Source organism: Vitis riparia, chromosome 11 (genome assembly GCF_004353265.1).
Source record: "Vitis riparia cultivar Riparia Gloire de Montpellier isolate 1030 chromosome 11, EGFV_Vit.rip_1.0, whole genome shotgun sequence".
Classification (NCBI taxonomy): domain Eukaryota; kingdom Viridiplantae; phylum Streptophyta; class Magnoliopsida; order Vitales; family Vitaceae; genus Vitis; species Vitis riparia.
The window spans coordinates 16,452,059-16,466,414 of record NC_048441.1 but is presented as its reverse complement, the minus strand read 5'-3'; the positions used below and the strand labels follow the sequence as shown (position 1 = coordinate 16,466,414).

General features: G+C 38.1%; 3 protein-coding genes across 5 annotated transcripts; 2 read left to right on the top strand and 1 right to left on the bottom strand.

The window, feature by feature from the left end:
* The first annotated feature begins 451 nt into the window (after positions 1-451).
* LOC117924627 lies at positions 452-6,266 on the top strand. The gene is made up of 6 exons (XM_034843309.1): positions 452-800; positions 903-1,035; positions 2,466-2,569; positions 3,741-3,885; positions 3,971-4,111; positions 4,262-6,266. The coding sequence occupies exons 1-6, from the start codon at positions 760-762 to the stop codon at positions 5,876-5,878; spliced, it is 2,181 nt and encodes a 726-aa protein (XP_034699200.1). The 5' UTR covers positions 452-759; the 3' UTR covers positions 5,879-6,266.
* Positions 6,267-6,422: 156 nt separating this feature from the next.
* Positions 6,423-8,101, top strand: LOC117924628 (proline-rich receptor-like protein kinase PERK9). The gene has a single exon (XM_034843310.1). The coding sequence runs from the start codon at positions 6,744-6,746 to the stop codon at positions 7,584-7,586; it is 843 nt and encodes a 280-aa protein (XP_034699201.1). The 5' UTR covers positions 6,423-6,743; the 3' UTR covers positions 7,587-8,101.
* A 347-nt stretch (positions 8,102-8,448) lies between these two features.
* LOC117924629 (ras-related protein RHN1-like) lies at positions 8,449-13,895 on the bottom strand. 3 transcript variants are annotated; one of them, XM_034843312.1, is made up of 8 exons: positions 13,625-13,895; positions 12,843-12,920; positions 12,593-12,760; positions 11,727-11,775; positions 10,690-10,763; positions 9,474-9,567; positions 8,914-9,062; positions 8,449-8,691 (listed from the first exon to the last, which is right to left on the bottom strand). In XM_034843312.1, the coding sequence occupies exons 1-7, from the start codon at positions 13,661-13,663 to the stop codon at positions 8,962-8,964; spliced, it is 603 nt and encodes a 200-aa protein (XP_034699203.1). In that variant the 5' UTR covers positions 13,664-13,895; the 3' UTR covers positions 8,449-8,691; positions 8,914-8,961. The 3 variants fall into 3 exon arrangements, with proteins under 3 accessions (XP_034699203.1, XP_034699202.1, XP_034699204.1); XM_034843311.1 differs by having other exon boundaries at positions 8,932-9,062; positions 13,625-13,891; XM_034843313.1 differs by having other exon boundaries at positions 8,932-9,062; positions 13,621-13,890.
* Between the last annotated feature and the right edge of the window lie 461 nt (positions 13,896-14,356).

The window sequence follows — 14,356 nt, the reverse complement described above, 5'->3', positions numbered from 1 at the left end:
GACGTGGATATACACGACATACCTTTCTTTCTTATCCTCCAAAAGTACATTGGAATCTTGTGACACGACACTTAAATAAATTAACATTTTTTTTCTTAATTATACGACAAAATTTCCTTTATATTAATCTTCTTTTTCAAATTTTCTAAGGAAATAACGCTCGAACGGCTCTGCCACGTGGTGCCCATGTCTAAAATACTAAAATGCCCTCACTGTTTAACTTTTAGGCTGACCCAAAAAGGGAAAAGCCCTGAACCGTTGCCGGTAACTAAAATCTGCGGTCCAGCAAAGCAGACTCCTCCAATCACGATAACCTCGCTGAACGGCTGAACCTTAGCCCGCACGTCACCATCAAGACGGACCCTCAAAAGGTATTTTTATCCGACGGCGAGGATGGGTGCTGATTCGGCGGATAAAATACACCAGTTTTCCGGAAACAACCCCGAGGTGCGTTGACGAGAAAGGAGAGCAAGGTGCCAACCTCGTGATTCGAGAAAAAGTTGAGGTTATTACCGTAATTAACGTGTGTCCTCGCCACTTAGGAGTTTAAAAAAAGGTCATTTTCGGGTAAACGTTGTTTGAAAAGCGTCGACGGATAGTCCCTGCTAGTTGGCTTCATCTCAGTGCGCTCTCTCTCTTGCTGGTGGAGCTGCTTGGATGGCCGATCTTTCTAGAATCTGATTAGAAGGTGGAGAGGAAACGCATCTGAGCTTTTCGTTTCAATTGATCGATCGCGAGAATCTGTGTCGGAGGTCGAAGATGTTGGACGGCTTATTAGGTCGAGGATTCACTTCGAAATGGTGAGTTTTGAGATCGATTTTTTTTTTTTATGCACGTGGTCTATTTTTTTTTTTTTTGTTGGGATTGGATTTGATGAGAGGAAATGCGTTGATCTGGTGCAGTAAATCGTGGATCAAGGGAACAAGGACTCGAATCGATGTGATACGGAGGAAGAGGGACGCGACGCAGAAGTTTCTGAAGAAAGATGTCGCCGATCTGCTTGCTAATGGTCTCGATATCAATGCTTTTGGAAGGGTAAGGTGCTGTTTGGTTTGCATTTTATGGGCATTTTTCGTTTTATGGCAATTTTTGTTTAAACAGCAAGGAAAGTGGTTCTGAGATGCTAATTATGTGTAATTCATTGGTTTTGTGTTTTGTGTTTTTTTTTCTTTACTGCTTTGGTGTTTGATTCAAGGGCATTCGCTTTTGGTCATTTCTGGATTGGATCTTGGGTATGATTAATTTGAATTTTATTCTGTTCGGTTGCTGATAAAATGTGGGAAATAAATAATAATTTGAAAATTTGAATTATGGGGTTTACTTTTGTTATGTAGGAATTGAGAGAACTAGAAGCTCCTCTCATTTAAGCTTAATTCAGCAACTTGGCTTAGTTTGGTTAGTTTTCCAGTTTTTCTTTTCTAGAAAAATGGAAATGACGTAAAACATAAGATTTAGATTTTTTTTTTTTTTCGTTTTCCTGCTTTTTCTTGGAAAACAAATGGAAGGTAAATTATTTGAAAGTTGAAATTGGGAGTATCTTGCTGCTGGTTGTGTGATTCGTACATTGTAGATATGATTATACAATCTGGATGTATGACCTCAAATTTGTTTTTTTAGACCCTTTTTTTTCAATAATGTGGATCATTTGTTTTTTGCTCATCCGTCTCTATTGTTTTTTTCCCCTTGCATTTGTGGCAATTTGTTTACTTTTCTTCTAATCAATGCTTTATGACTACAAAGGTCCTTGATTAGTGGTGTCCCTATATTTATCGTGTAGATCTTTTATTGTATAGTTTGTATGGACATGCTTGGTCTTATCCATTGTACTTCACCCAGCATTACATCTAAAATAGGCCCACTTGGAAAAAGGGAAAGAAAGAAAACTAATGGAGCCACCAGGAGTCAGTTTTAGTATTTCATGAAATTCTGGTTCATTTTTTTCAGATTTTCTCTATTACTTGTATGAATAGCTAGCATTGTTGTGCTGACCTATTTGCAATAACAGTTTTGTATATAAAATCACATATAGGATACATCATGGTAATTCAGTCTATAGGGATGGTGGAGTGCACCCTAACTGGACCTGCTTTTGTTCAATGTACACTCAGATGTGTACTAAGAGTTGTTGATGAATTCTTTGTATACTAGATATTTGATTTACGTATCTAGCATTATTTTACCTAACATTGGCACATTCAAAATCATTTTTTTAATCCTGAGCAAGCAGACCATGGTGAAAATTTTAAAATTCAAAGAATCCCTGCAGATAATAGTTGATCATTACTCTAGATCAAAATGAGGTGTACATAATATTCATGCAATGACTTTTCAAACCTTACTTTGATACCTTGTGTACTTTATTTATTTTCTAAAGATGTTTGTAGCACCAATTTTGGTTCACCTATAAAATGTATGCTAACCATATCTGTGTTCTTAAATAATTGTTCTTTCTCACAAAAAAACAGGTTGAAGGACTTTTAAAGGAACTGATGGTCTCATGGTGTTACGATTTTGTTGAGCAATCTTGCGATTGTATACTGAAGCATCTTTCAATCATGCAAAAGCAGAGGTATGGTTGTCTGTACTCTTACAATTAGGGTTCAATGTAGTTGCTGCTTTTTTCTTTTTTTTTTGCTAATTTGGTATTGATGTGGCTAGCAACTAGTCATGTCCATTCTGCATTTTTTAATGTCATTACTTGCTAGGTCCTTCTTGAAATGCCAATTTTTCTCTCTGTATAAATGTCTCTGCATATGCAAGTCCAAACATTTTAACATATAGTGAAGCAATTAAAGAAACAAAGGCTCTAAGACCTCAGTTAATTGCCTTTAAGTGATATATCCACTTCATCTTTATCTACTATCTCTTACACTCCACAGAGCCACAGTGAATAGCTTTAAGTGACATTTCCATTTAATCTTTTAGCTGTGATCTGTTGTACTCCTCTGTGGAAGTCACTGTTTTCGGCATGTTTATGTGTACAATTTTTTTTTTTTTGTTTTCTTGTTACACATATAATGCACTATTTCAAATTTTGTGGGAAGCAGTCTGTCAAACAATGACAGGTTCAGATGCTTCTACCTTCCCACCATGTGAGCTGCTTACACTCATGTGTTTTAGTATATTAGTGGGTTTCAATATTCATTTATACTTATTTGGAAGACAGTGAGAATGTATGATACTTATTCTATGGAAAATATTTATCCTTGCTTAAGAAGAATTCTGCAATTGTTAAGTGATGGTGTAAAATCTTGAATTAGTACAAGGGCCTCTATGGGTACCACACACATGATGTGTGGCCAGAAAATGCAAGTCTGGGACATAAAATAAATGGTTTTGTCCTATCACAATGCCTTTTGCATTAACAGTATGCTGGGTGGTATCCTCAAGTGGGTGATTCCCATTCCATCATATATGTTCCACATGTTCAATTTAGGTGCTAGCTTGGTTGCAAATCTTCTCATCTAGTGGACATAAGGTCAATTAAAGTAATATAATCAAAACAAATAACAGCATATGATAGGGTCCAAGTCAAAGTTTTGCTTTTCTAATCAGAGGATTTTGTCTATGAAATGGGGTTCCAGTTTTGCATGGGTCTTCTATAAGTCCCCCATGGGACTAAAGTTCCCTTTTTTTATTTGGCTGAATGAATCTTCTACTGATATTTGTCTTTGTACCTCAGATTGAAGCGTTAGGAGTATGAAACTGACATTTTCCTTGCTTCATCAATTCCTTTTCAGTGAATGCCCTGAGGAATGCAGGGAGGCTGTGTCATCCCTAATGTTTGCTGCTGCTAGATTTTCTGATTTACCAGAATTGCGTGACCTCAGGAATATATTTCAAGAGAAATATGGGAATTATGTGGAACATTTTGTGAATAAAGAGGTGATTCTCGATTGATCCACATGAAACACTAAATTGATAATTCCTTAGCTTTATTTCTATAACTGACTTAATTTCTCAATAATAGTTTGCTGAGAATTTGACTTCAAAGCCTCCTACAAGGGAGCAGAAAATCCAATTAATGCAAAATATAGCATCAGAGTTTTCCATTAGGTGGGACTCCAGGACTTTTGAACAGACAATGTCTAAGCCCTCTGCATCTGTGCCAGTATGGTTCTCTCTCTCTCTCTATCTATCTATCTATCTATATATATATATATATATAATTTTGGAGATTTTGTTTCCATCCATGTTAGTGTTCTCTCTTGAATCCAATCTGTACCTTAATTTCTTTGCTACTCTTCAACTGTTTTTGCAGGAAAAACCTAAGAAAGTTGGGTCTTTCAATGTGATCGATGATAAACATAAATTACCCAATGGCCAGGACACAGTACTAAAAAGATATAAATCTGATACTTCATCTAGGGAAAGGCATGAAGGTACCAATAAAGGGCACAAATTGCAGAGTGACAGAGAGGGCAATCATACCAACAACTTATACCAGCCACTCAATAGCAGGGAAGCCCATGATATTCCATTTCAAGGCAGGCAAGAACTTACTGCTGATAGACACAAGATGTTTATTGGAAAGGATGCTGCCTCTGAAACAATTAGATCAGGTAGTTCATCTCATGGTAAACGACACGAAGGCATTGATGGTGCGTACAAGCTTCATAATATTGGGGAAAATACTGTCTCTAAAAGAGAGAACCAGGAGACTTTATCTCATGGAAAATCAAATTCTTCTGCTACCCATGTAGAACGGCTGATTAAGAGTGATGACAGAGCTGTGCCCTTTGCTGGTAATAAAAACACCGGTCAGCACAATACTGGGAAATCAATTAGGGAAGTTGAAGAGGTAGAAAAATCCTACTATAACAATGCCATCCCTCCTCCATATGTGAAACCACCGAAATCTAGCAAACATGGGGCCAACAAAGGATCAAAGCGTGCTCCCATAGATCCTTCAACACATAACAGAGCTGGTGCCAGTAATACAGCAGACGGGATCCAAATAAGATCAGATCATCTTGACCATGAGAGGCAGGTTTTTGGATCTGAAAATGGTCATCATGACCATGACCGGCAGGTTGCTGGACCTGCAAGGATGAATAACCGTCATGACAAATCTTATCAGCATCAAGATGATTTAACTGGTGATCCCATACCAAAAACAAGATCAAGCAGGAGGAGACATTCAAGATCACCATCCAGCCACAATGATGTTAGTAATTTTGAAGATTCTGAAGCCCCCGTGGACCCTTCTACCCATATCAGAGCCAGTGCCAAAAATAGGTCTGAGAGGATCCAAGGAGGATCAGATCGTTCTGATCATGAGGGGCAATTTGTTGGGCCTGTGGGTCATGGTCATGAGAAAGATTACTATTATCAAGATGATATAACTGGTGACCCCTTGCCAAGACCTAGATCATTGAGAAGGAGACGCTCTAAATCTTTGAGTCATGAAGATAGTGACCATATTGAAGGTGCAGGAGTTGTAAAGAGAAATTCAAGTAGCAGAAGAAGAGAGCACTCAAGACGAGGTATGCAAGTCGTGCTTGATGATGGACGATATGAGATAGATGAAGAGGAAAGGATAATAGATCGACTGTTGTTACATTATAGTAAGAAACCAACAGCCTATGAGCCAGGGAAGGTGAGGAAGAAATCTAAAGCCCATCCTTCACATCACTCGGGTGAATCCCCAGAAAATGAAAGCAAAGAGGGTCCTGGTGTGAAGTCAGAGATCGTTCCTACCACAGCGAGATCAGTTTCTCTCCCCAGGGAACAAACATCTACTTCCGAAGCAACTAAAGTATTTGCTCGCACTAAATCTTTTCAACCGGATATGTTGAACCAGGCACGGCACGTGCATCCTAAGCTACCAGATTATGATGATTTGGCTGCTCGGTTTGCAGCCTTGAAAGGGAGGTAAAGAGTAAGGGCAAGTGAAACCTCAGAATGTTCACTGTTTTCATTTCCATTGCTGTATAACCAGGTCTGTTCCTTGCTCTCTTGCAAAGGCTTATGCTTCAAACGCTAATGGTGAGAAACTCCTTCTGGGTTTACCCTACAAGTGACACAGTTCTTTGAATTCCCAGTAATTGGGGCATCACCTTTCAGGGACTTGCCCAACAGGCATTTCATTTTCTTTTCAGTGCATGGGAGATCTGTTTGCAATATACTTTGGGTTCACTTTGGTTTCAGTTTCCATTACATTTGATTTTCCAGACTACTTTGGTTGTAAAATTTGTAACAATGCAATATGATACAGATTTTTTTATAGGTACTATATAGAAGTTGAGGTTGAGATGTTGCTACTATGTCATCAGAGTTGCATTGCTATAATTGAATGAGGGGATGGTTACAGTTTAATTCATTCCATCTATTAGTATAACGTTTATGCCACTTCCTTGGGTGATTTTGTCAGTCTCTGCTCCTACCTGACAGTAACGCTCGGGTCCTCCGGCTAACGGTAACTTTAGAAACAAGGCAAAACAAGGGTCGCTTTGGTCATTCGGTGTGATGATGATTGTAATGAGTTGCCAGTTGGCAATAAAGTAAACCGAAAAAGACGAATGTAACATGGACTGTCAGAATACCTCCCACAAACTGCGAAGCAGTGCCCTTAATGTTTCTCAAGAGTCTCTACTCTCTAGATTCTCTTTCCATGTCCTTTCCTTGTAAAAAGCTGAAAGACCCCCCTTTCCCGCCAAAAAAAACTCCCTCCTTCCCTTTTATTACCGTCCCCCATTCTACCTCCCATTTATTGTAGTCAAGCTTTTTACTCGGTGGGAGAGATGAAAGGGTCTTCCAAGTTGGTAATGGGAGCAACGCTGCTGATGGCAGTGCTCCTGGCCATAGTGTTAGGCCTGGTCCTGGTGCTGTTGGCGGAGCTCTACTGCTCTCTTTTGCAGCGCAGGCGTCGACCACTGGTCACCGCCACCTCCGATTCCATCCTCACAGCCAACACTTGCTCTCCTCAGCCTTCACAGGTCCAAGTCCAATCAGCTCTTCCTTCCCCTCCTCCCCTCGCTAGTTTCTATTCTCAAGGGGTTCTTCGCGCTCCTAGAAGCTTCCTCTTCCCTGCTGTGTCTAGCGAGGAAGACAAGGCGGAGATGAAGAAGCAGCATTCTCAGCTTCAACCAATTCTTGAAGTGCAGACTCCACAATCAAACGCCAGTCCCCACAGAATCGGTCTTCTTGCAGCTTCACCTCCACCGCCTCCATCAGCTCCATCAGCTCCATCCAAACCAATTCAACAAGGTGGTGGCAGTAGTTGTAATGAAGGAGTCTGCGGCAGTGGAGAGGATTTTATCTACATATCCAATCCCATTTATGACAACGAGGCAAACCGACCAAGCCTGGTGGACACCCCATTTGAAACCCCGGACACATCGCCTTCGCGTTTAGAAATGGGAAGTTCTTCTGGTGAGGATGAGGTAGCCCAGCCATCGCAGTCCAGCCCTTCCTCGCCACCAACCACTCCTCCATTAACTCCAATGAAGAAGCTCCCAGCCGAGGCTTGTTCGGTTTCACTGAGAGATGCCCGGTCTCTTGGCACTTCAGGCAGTGATTCTAATAGCATCAATGGCCTTTCATCATCATCATCCGGGTCTCCTCGCACTTCCCCTTCATGGTGAGCTTGTTTCTTGGGGTGAGTGTTTTTGTGAATAGAATAATGCCAGATGGAAGGAAATGAGGAAAGAGACAGAAAGACTCCAACCCAAGAACCTTTCTCAGCAGGCGTGACAATGGCTCGTCAACCCAAAGATCTTTTCTAAACTCTTCTCTCCATGTTGTAGAATCCTTCTTTTTTTTCTCCCTTGTTTTGTGTGGGTGTTTTTTGGAAACGCATTGCAAGATTACCCTTTGGTAGTAGAAAACAAAGCCTTCTTTTTGTTTTGGGATTTGTGAGGCTGCATGTGAGCTGTGTGATGTGTGTGGACCACATGAAAAGAAAGGATAAAAAAACAGGAGGGAGAGAAAATAAAAATCACTGGTTGTGATGGATCTAGTCTGCTGATTCCAAAGGCATTGAAGCCAAAACACCAGAACTGTCACCTGCGACTGTATAGCTTTTGTCCACTTTAGGTAAGGACAGCTCTCCTTTTGCATTCCTGGCCCCATATATGAGAAAGAACGTTCAGTTCCTTCACTCACCCATTTTCGTTTTTTAACAAACAAAACTATTATGAATCTTTTTTTTAAAAAAAAAAGATTAATTTTATTGCAAACTCACTTCATTAACATCTCATAAATCTCTTTTAAAGGGAGATCATTTCCTTTTTCTGTTTCTTCTTATTTCCTCACTCTCCTTCGCCCTCCACTTTTTCTGACCTTCCTGTCTCACCAGACTTTCTGTACTCAGCCAGGTTCAGCAGCCGGTACAATTGGTTTTGACAACGAAAAAGGACTGATTCTGCACCTAAAACCAGCCTGGCTCAATTAAATGATTGAGTTGATTTAATCTGAGTTCATTCTTGGATTTTGGTTGGAGTGTTCTTTGGTTAAGGCACTTGTTGGTGCTGCACCTTTATTCAGTTTCCATGTCCATAGTCATTACTCACACATGAATCAGAATGTAAAAAAAGTTTCTGTTTTTGCAATAGAAATTAGAATTTACATGCAAAACAACAATCAGAAATACATGGCTGCTTGTGTGAAACCTTGTTCTTTTAGCATTGATCAGTGATCTTGAATCTTCATTTCATTCAGCAATATCCTTGACAGTATTCAAAGAAGTACCTGTTAAGAAAAAAGAGTTGGTGAAAAAGGTGCTTCTAGTTAGGGAAAGGATAATGCTTCTGGAAAGCCACGTAGCTTTTGAGAATTAAACCACCCACCAAAAGAAAGATGGATGCCAAGGGCATCCATCAATTCTTCTTTTTTGGCAATTCTCAGAGGAGGGTTTTGGTGGGTGATTACTGATGACAACAGACAAGACTGGGAATAGGTAAAATAATGGACCTTGAGAAGATTACATACACTCTTAACTCTTTGAACTGAGTGCAGGAATCATCCAGAGCAACAAAACAGTCTTCTACCCCTTTCTTGTGATCTTCTGTGCAGTTTAATTCCACCTGGGCGTGAAGGACAGGCTTTTGCCAATTTCTTTGCTGCAGAATACACAAATCCTTAAGCACAAATAAGATGTGGAGGAACCTCATAAATGAGCTAATAACTTGTAAATTATCACCATATGTGGAAGACAGGGCCACTCTGAGAACATTGACGCCTAGGAATGGTGCAGGACCACAATGATCCCTTTTATGGAATTATTATGGAACAATAAGAATCCCTTTATTTCTCAGTTCAAAATCACGCAAGTAAACCTATTTTCTTTATCCTTTTTTTTTTCTTTGTCCAATTCAAGCAGGAAAGAAACCAAGGATTTTCTCTATGGAACAGGTTGAGCAGGGATTTGTGGCCTGCAGCAACTTCCATCAGATATGATGATGAGCCTTTGTCTGGGAAATCAAGTGGATGGGAAGCATACTATAGTTTAAAAATGTGAGAGATGAAATTACCTATTTCATAAAAGAGCTCGTTGACATTCTGTGCAGTTTTTGCAGATGTTTCAAAGAATAACAAGCCATTTTCTTTAGCATATTGCTCACCTTTCTGCAGCAAGTATATGAAAGAGGGTTCATTGAATTCATTTTCAGTAATCCCACTGAACTCAGAGAATATAAAAAATGAACATGTGGAATTAAGAATCATTTTCTCAACATTATTATCAGAGAACAAAAAAAAAATGATGTGTGCAAGTAACAAAGACAATAAATTGTTATCTGAAAGTAGCATTGAAATGAAACTTTTAAAAATGGGAGGTTGGAATAATTTTCAAGGCAATGCTCCATAGATTCAGATATAGCCAATTCATCAACAAAATCTCAATATTCCGATACAACATATATGTTGCTCATCCAACCTTCTTCAGGACCTTCAGAATAAAAACCAATGTGAATAATTTGATAAACAATCACTATTATGTCGCTCAAGACCAGGTCTAGAAAGACACAGTAAACAAGTAAACCACCCAAGGTTTTGCCAGCATCTTATGTTTGTTTCCATCTAGCAGGTGTGAGCAACAAATATTCTGAAGATTCAAAGAGAAAAATCCATGAATAAATCCATCAGAAGATTCTTCTCATTTTGGAGTGAAGATCTGGGAGGTCTTGGTTCAATTCCCAATATAGAAAAAAATGTTGCTCATAAAAAATAAAGATGTTAAGAACTCTTTGTTCTTTGAAAAAAATAAAAAGAAGAAGAAAAAGGCATAGGGTTCCCTCATGAGATCCAAGTCTGTAATTGCTATCAATTTTTGCTTTTTTCGATGGCATGATTGTATCAATTCTCCAACAAATAAGGGCATCCTATTTCATTTCACAAGGTTCTTGATTTTATGCATACGCATCTAGGCATGTGGATGGGTACAATATAAGAACATGATTTAAAGTGGCTTAAGCATTCTAACACATACATTTGGAAACCAATCAAACACCAAGAGAATTTCTCTCTTCAGGTGAAGCCCATTCCCTACCAATTGAGGGAATGGCAAATTAGCACCATGGGTTAGATATGAGCAATTGCCTTAATATTCTTGACTGCAAAGCCTTGGTGAGAGTCATCTAGAAATGCCCAGGTGCTCACTAAAATTGCCATTCACTACACTGATGTGGATTATGAATATGGATTACAACATAAAAGATAAAATGACAAAGAACATTGAGCTAGAAATACCTCATTCTCCACCTCTCTCTTTGTTTCCAAGTCAGCTTTGTTCGCCACTAAAATCATTAACAGATTTGGATTTCCTAAATAGTAAAATATGAAACCAGATAAAATGTTGATCAATAAGCAGAATTAGTTGAAGCATGAGTAAATTGCTAACTATTGCCATAATAATATATTGACAGGACTTTGGCATAAAGTCTGGTTTGGAAAAATCAAATCAAAACTAAAAATTTATGAGTGATTTAGAATCTGAGGGAATCAAATAAAATTTGAATATAGGAAATGGACCTTAAGAATTGGGAATTTCTAAACACAAAGTAACACCATGGCCATAATTCCATTTTCATATATTGTTGCATATGTACCTCATCGAAGCAAAACCAAAGATAGATTGATCTCCACACATTTAAAGAGAGGTGAAGATGGGATTCATTCAGTAAACCAATTGAGAACAAATTTAGGAATAGGGTAACTTAATCAAAGCAGAACAAGGCCTGCTGTAAGTGAATTGATGATTTTACAGATTAAACACTGAGCTGCAAACTAAACATTAAGGAAGAAAAAGGGAGGTAAAGGAATCAGAAGAGGAGAAGGCTATTTCATTTTAATATGATTCATATAAACCAACAAATGAAACCAGGAACTTTATTGTGTAGGTTTAAGGGTGATCTATGCCACAATATACCAAGTAGTTCTCACTTGATTGGTTTTAGACAGAATCAATGTCAAATGCTCAAGAAACAAAAAGAAAAATAGAAATGAATGTTTGTCTGAAGATAAGATCACCATGAAGCTCCAACAAAAAAAGAAGTCATTCAAACTGGATAGAAGAATGCACAGTTGAGATTTGTAATTAGAAGCCTTCTGTGAAAACAAAATTCATAGCTAAAATGTAAGTATATCAGACAAGAACAATAAAATCAATTCTAAACATTACAGGTTTGAGGTTTTAGCCTCAGCTTATATGAGAATAGCCGTGTCTAATTTCTCAAGTCCAAGCAAAAATATAAAAAGAATAAAATCTGCAGATTCCAATCAGTCACCTTGTCTTTGCAGTTCTTGAACCCACTTTTTAGCTCGTTCAAATGAATCCTGAAGTCAAAGCACCATGTATTCTTTCAATCAAAATGTATTCCCATGTTATAATAAGTATAAACACACACTCACACACATGAAGATACACATGCGAAGAACTAAGAAGAAAATAAAAAAAAATCATAAATCATAAAACATGGTATGAAAGTTCTTTTAGCAGTCAGAATAATCCAAACATTGTTTTGATTCCATTCATGGTCAAATGGCTAAATCAGTTGTATCATCAGATGGTTTTCAAGAAAAGAATCAGAACCAAAATAAATTACAGAGGCATCAAATCACTCAAGCATACCAACACAGTTGAAAGTGAGAGATGCAACATAAAGATTTTAGAGAGAAAGTAGTTGGTGTCAATGTAGACATGTTTTGTAATTATGGTAAGACATTTTGATACGGTTGGCTTAACCATAAGGACATATTACTCAATCATGCTTCTTAAGATCAGGATATCCAGCTCAGTCTTTCTGCTAAAGGAAAGAGCAAATCTCTTGTTTTATCAAATAGGTATACATCATGTCCAACAAATTTACTATAACAATTCAAAGTAGTTTGGAGTGCATCCTTAGAGCTAGGATTTCGATAGGAAAAAAAAAGGAAAAAGAAATCAAGCAAGGATTAACCTCATTCTACAGTAAGAAAGAAGTGGCTTAAAATCACGAGCAGGATGCATTCCTATTAGTTTTAACAATTATCATAATATTAGATATATTCATCAAAAAAAAAAAAAAATTATCATAATATTAGATATTAGATGACCAGGGACTTTAGAAAGCTGCCAATGAATATAACTAATAGAAGCTTGACAAATAGCTACCATGCTTGTAATGTCATACACCACAACGGCAGCAGCTGCACCACGATAGTACATAGGAGCCAAGCTATGATATCGTTCTTGTCCTGCTGTGTCCCATATATCAAATTTTATAGTGGCCTCATTTAGTGATAAAACCTGAGTGAAGAAGGCGGCTCCAATTGTTGATTCCTGCAGCATATGCTTAGGTTAAAAGTGCCCCACACCAAGAAAATGGGAAGAAAACAGAGCAGAATAAACAATTAGAATGTACCTGGAAATCATAAAATTGCCCTTTGACAAATCTCAGCACTAGACTGGTTTTCCCAGTTCCCATGTCCCCAAGAAGCACCTGGACCAAGCTGATAATGTCAAATACTAGATTCATTTGTTCGTTACCAGCAAAGAGTTCATTGAAAGAAACTAATAGAAAGAAAGAAAACACAAAGACCCTTCTCCAAGTTTTCCACATTAATTCATAGAGCATCATCAGGTTGAGAATTGGTCCACAAACAATAGAAACCTCCATAGATCAAACTTGGACCCATAAATCCGATCTCAAATGGTTGTGAAATTGAATTTAAATAGTGGAACTCGAGTGGGTGGAGAAAAGGTTTTCTCGGGTTTGAGTTGAGTATATATCAAAATGCAAAGAAAGATGAACTGAATTCAAAAACAAGAAAAGAAAGCCAGCAAATAAAAAATGTTCAATAGGTTATGTCCAGAGATCACATCCATAACCAGATCACAAATCAATTCGAAGCTATGCGCCATTTAATTAATGGGATCAAACTTTTCCGCAATCTCTTTCTATCAACAACAGAATCATACAGAAAACACTGAACAAAAAGGGAATATCCAACCTTTGGAATCAACACCGACATATTTACAAATAAGCACAAATTGGGTTGCTAAAAACAACGATATGAAAAGTTTGAATCACAAAATATGAATCAAAGTTCATATTGGGTCATACAAAAAAAAAAGTCAGTTAATTGAGTAATCTACAGATTATAACTGAAAAAATAAAACAAAGAAAAGGGAAGACATACCCACCAGCTTGGCTTGTATGTTCTTGTTGCCAGTCCTGGCCATTACAAATCGATTAAAATTTTGGCCCGAAATGAAAAGAGACGATAAAACTTGAGAGAGAAAGAGAGACTCCGAAATGAGTTGAAAATGAAGGCAGCCCTGGAAAGGAGATGCAAAATAGGTTTTGAGGGTAGCAACCAAAGACTGGTAGTTTGGTCGGTTGACTGGTAAGTTTGTTTCTTTTAGCGTCTCATTCTCATCCCTTTTTCTCTCTCTTTCCTCACATTGCTTTACAAAACTTTACTTTCAATTGCTTCTTGGATTGATTTTGAGAACACCCCTGAAGCATTTTCCTTTCAAATTTATCGGAGAGCATTAACAATTTCAGATCGACTTGAATTCATTGGGTGAAAACATCTTCAATTTTTTGTTAAAATTCATGTATGCTGATGATGTTCACATAAATGTTTCACGTTGGGCGACCATATACAAATAACGAGGGTCTAGGCGATTACTTGGCAAACTCGAACACTTTCTCGACACTAAGTTCAGTTAGACCAAATACCAAGGTGCTAAAACGACTTTCTTACAAATTCCCAGCTTCCAAACAAGGACTTAGTAAAGAAAAGAAGCGTAGGACTCCAAACGAAATGGGATGAGTGCCATTTCCCACATGCCCACAAATCCCATGTGGCAATTTTGTTGTTATCTAGCCCTGTTCTCATCCCACGGATTCCACCATCATATCTCAGGAAA

What these genes read in the sequence shown, in the direction of transcription:
- LOC117924627 (XM_034843309.1), top strand. Translation starts at nt 760, where the DNA reads ATGTTGGACGGCTTATTAGGTCGAGGATTCACTTCGAAATG. An exon ending in CGAGGATTCACTTCGAAATG is followed by an intron (nt 801 to 902) that starts GTGAGTTTTGAG and finishes GATCTGGTGCAG; the next exon opens with TAAATCGTGGATCAAGGGAA. An exon ending in ATATCAATGCTTTTGGAAGG is followed by an intron (nt 1,036 to 2,465) that starts GTAAGGTGCTGT and finishes ACAAAAAAACAG; the next exon opens with GTTGAAGGACTTTTAAAGGA.
- LOC117924628 (XM_034843310.1), top strand. Translation starts at nt 6,744, where the DNA reads ATGAAAGGGTCTTCCAAGTTGGTAATGGGAGCAACGCTGCTGATGGCA.
- LOC117924629 (XM_034843312.1), bottom strand. Translation starts at nt 13,663, where the DNA reads ATGGCCAGGACTGGCAACAAGAACATACAAGCCAAGCTG. An exon ending in TCAAGAACTGCAAAGACAAG is followed by an intron (nt 10,764 to 11,726) that starts GTGACTGATTGG and finishes TTTACTATTTAG; the next exon opens with GAAATCCAAATCTGTTAATG. An exon ending in AGAGAGAGGTGGAGAATGAG is followed by an intron (nt 9,568 to 10,689) that starts GTATTTCTAGCT and finishes TACTTGCTGCAG; the next exon opens with AAAGGTGAGCAATATGCTAA.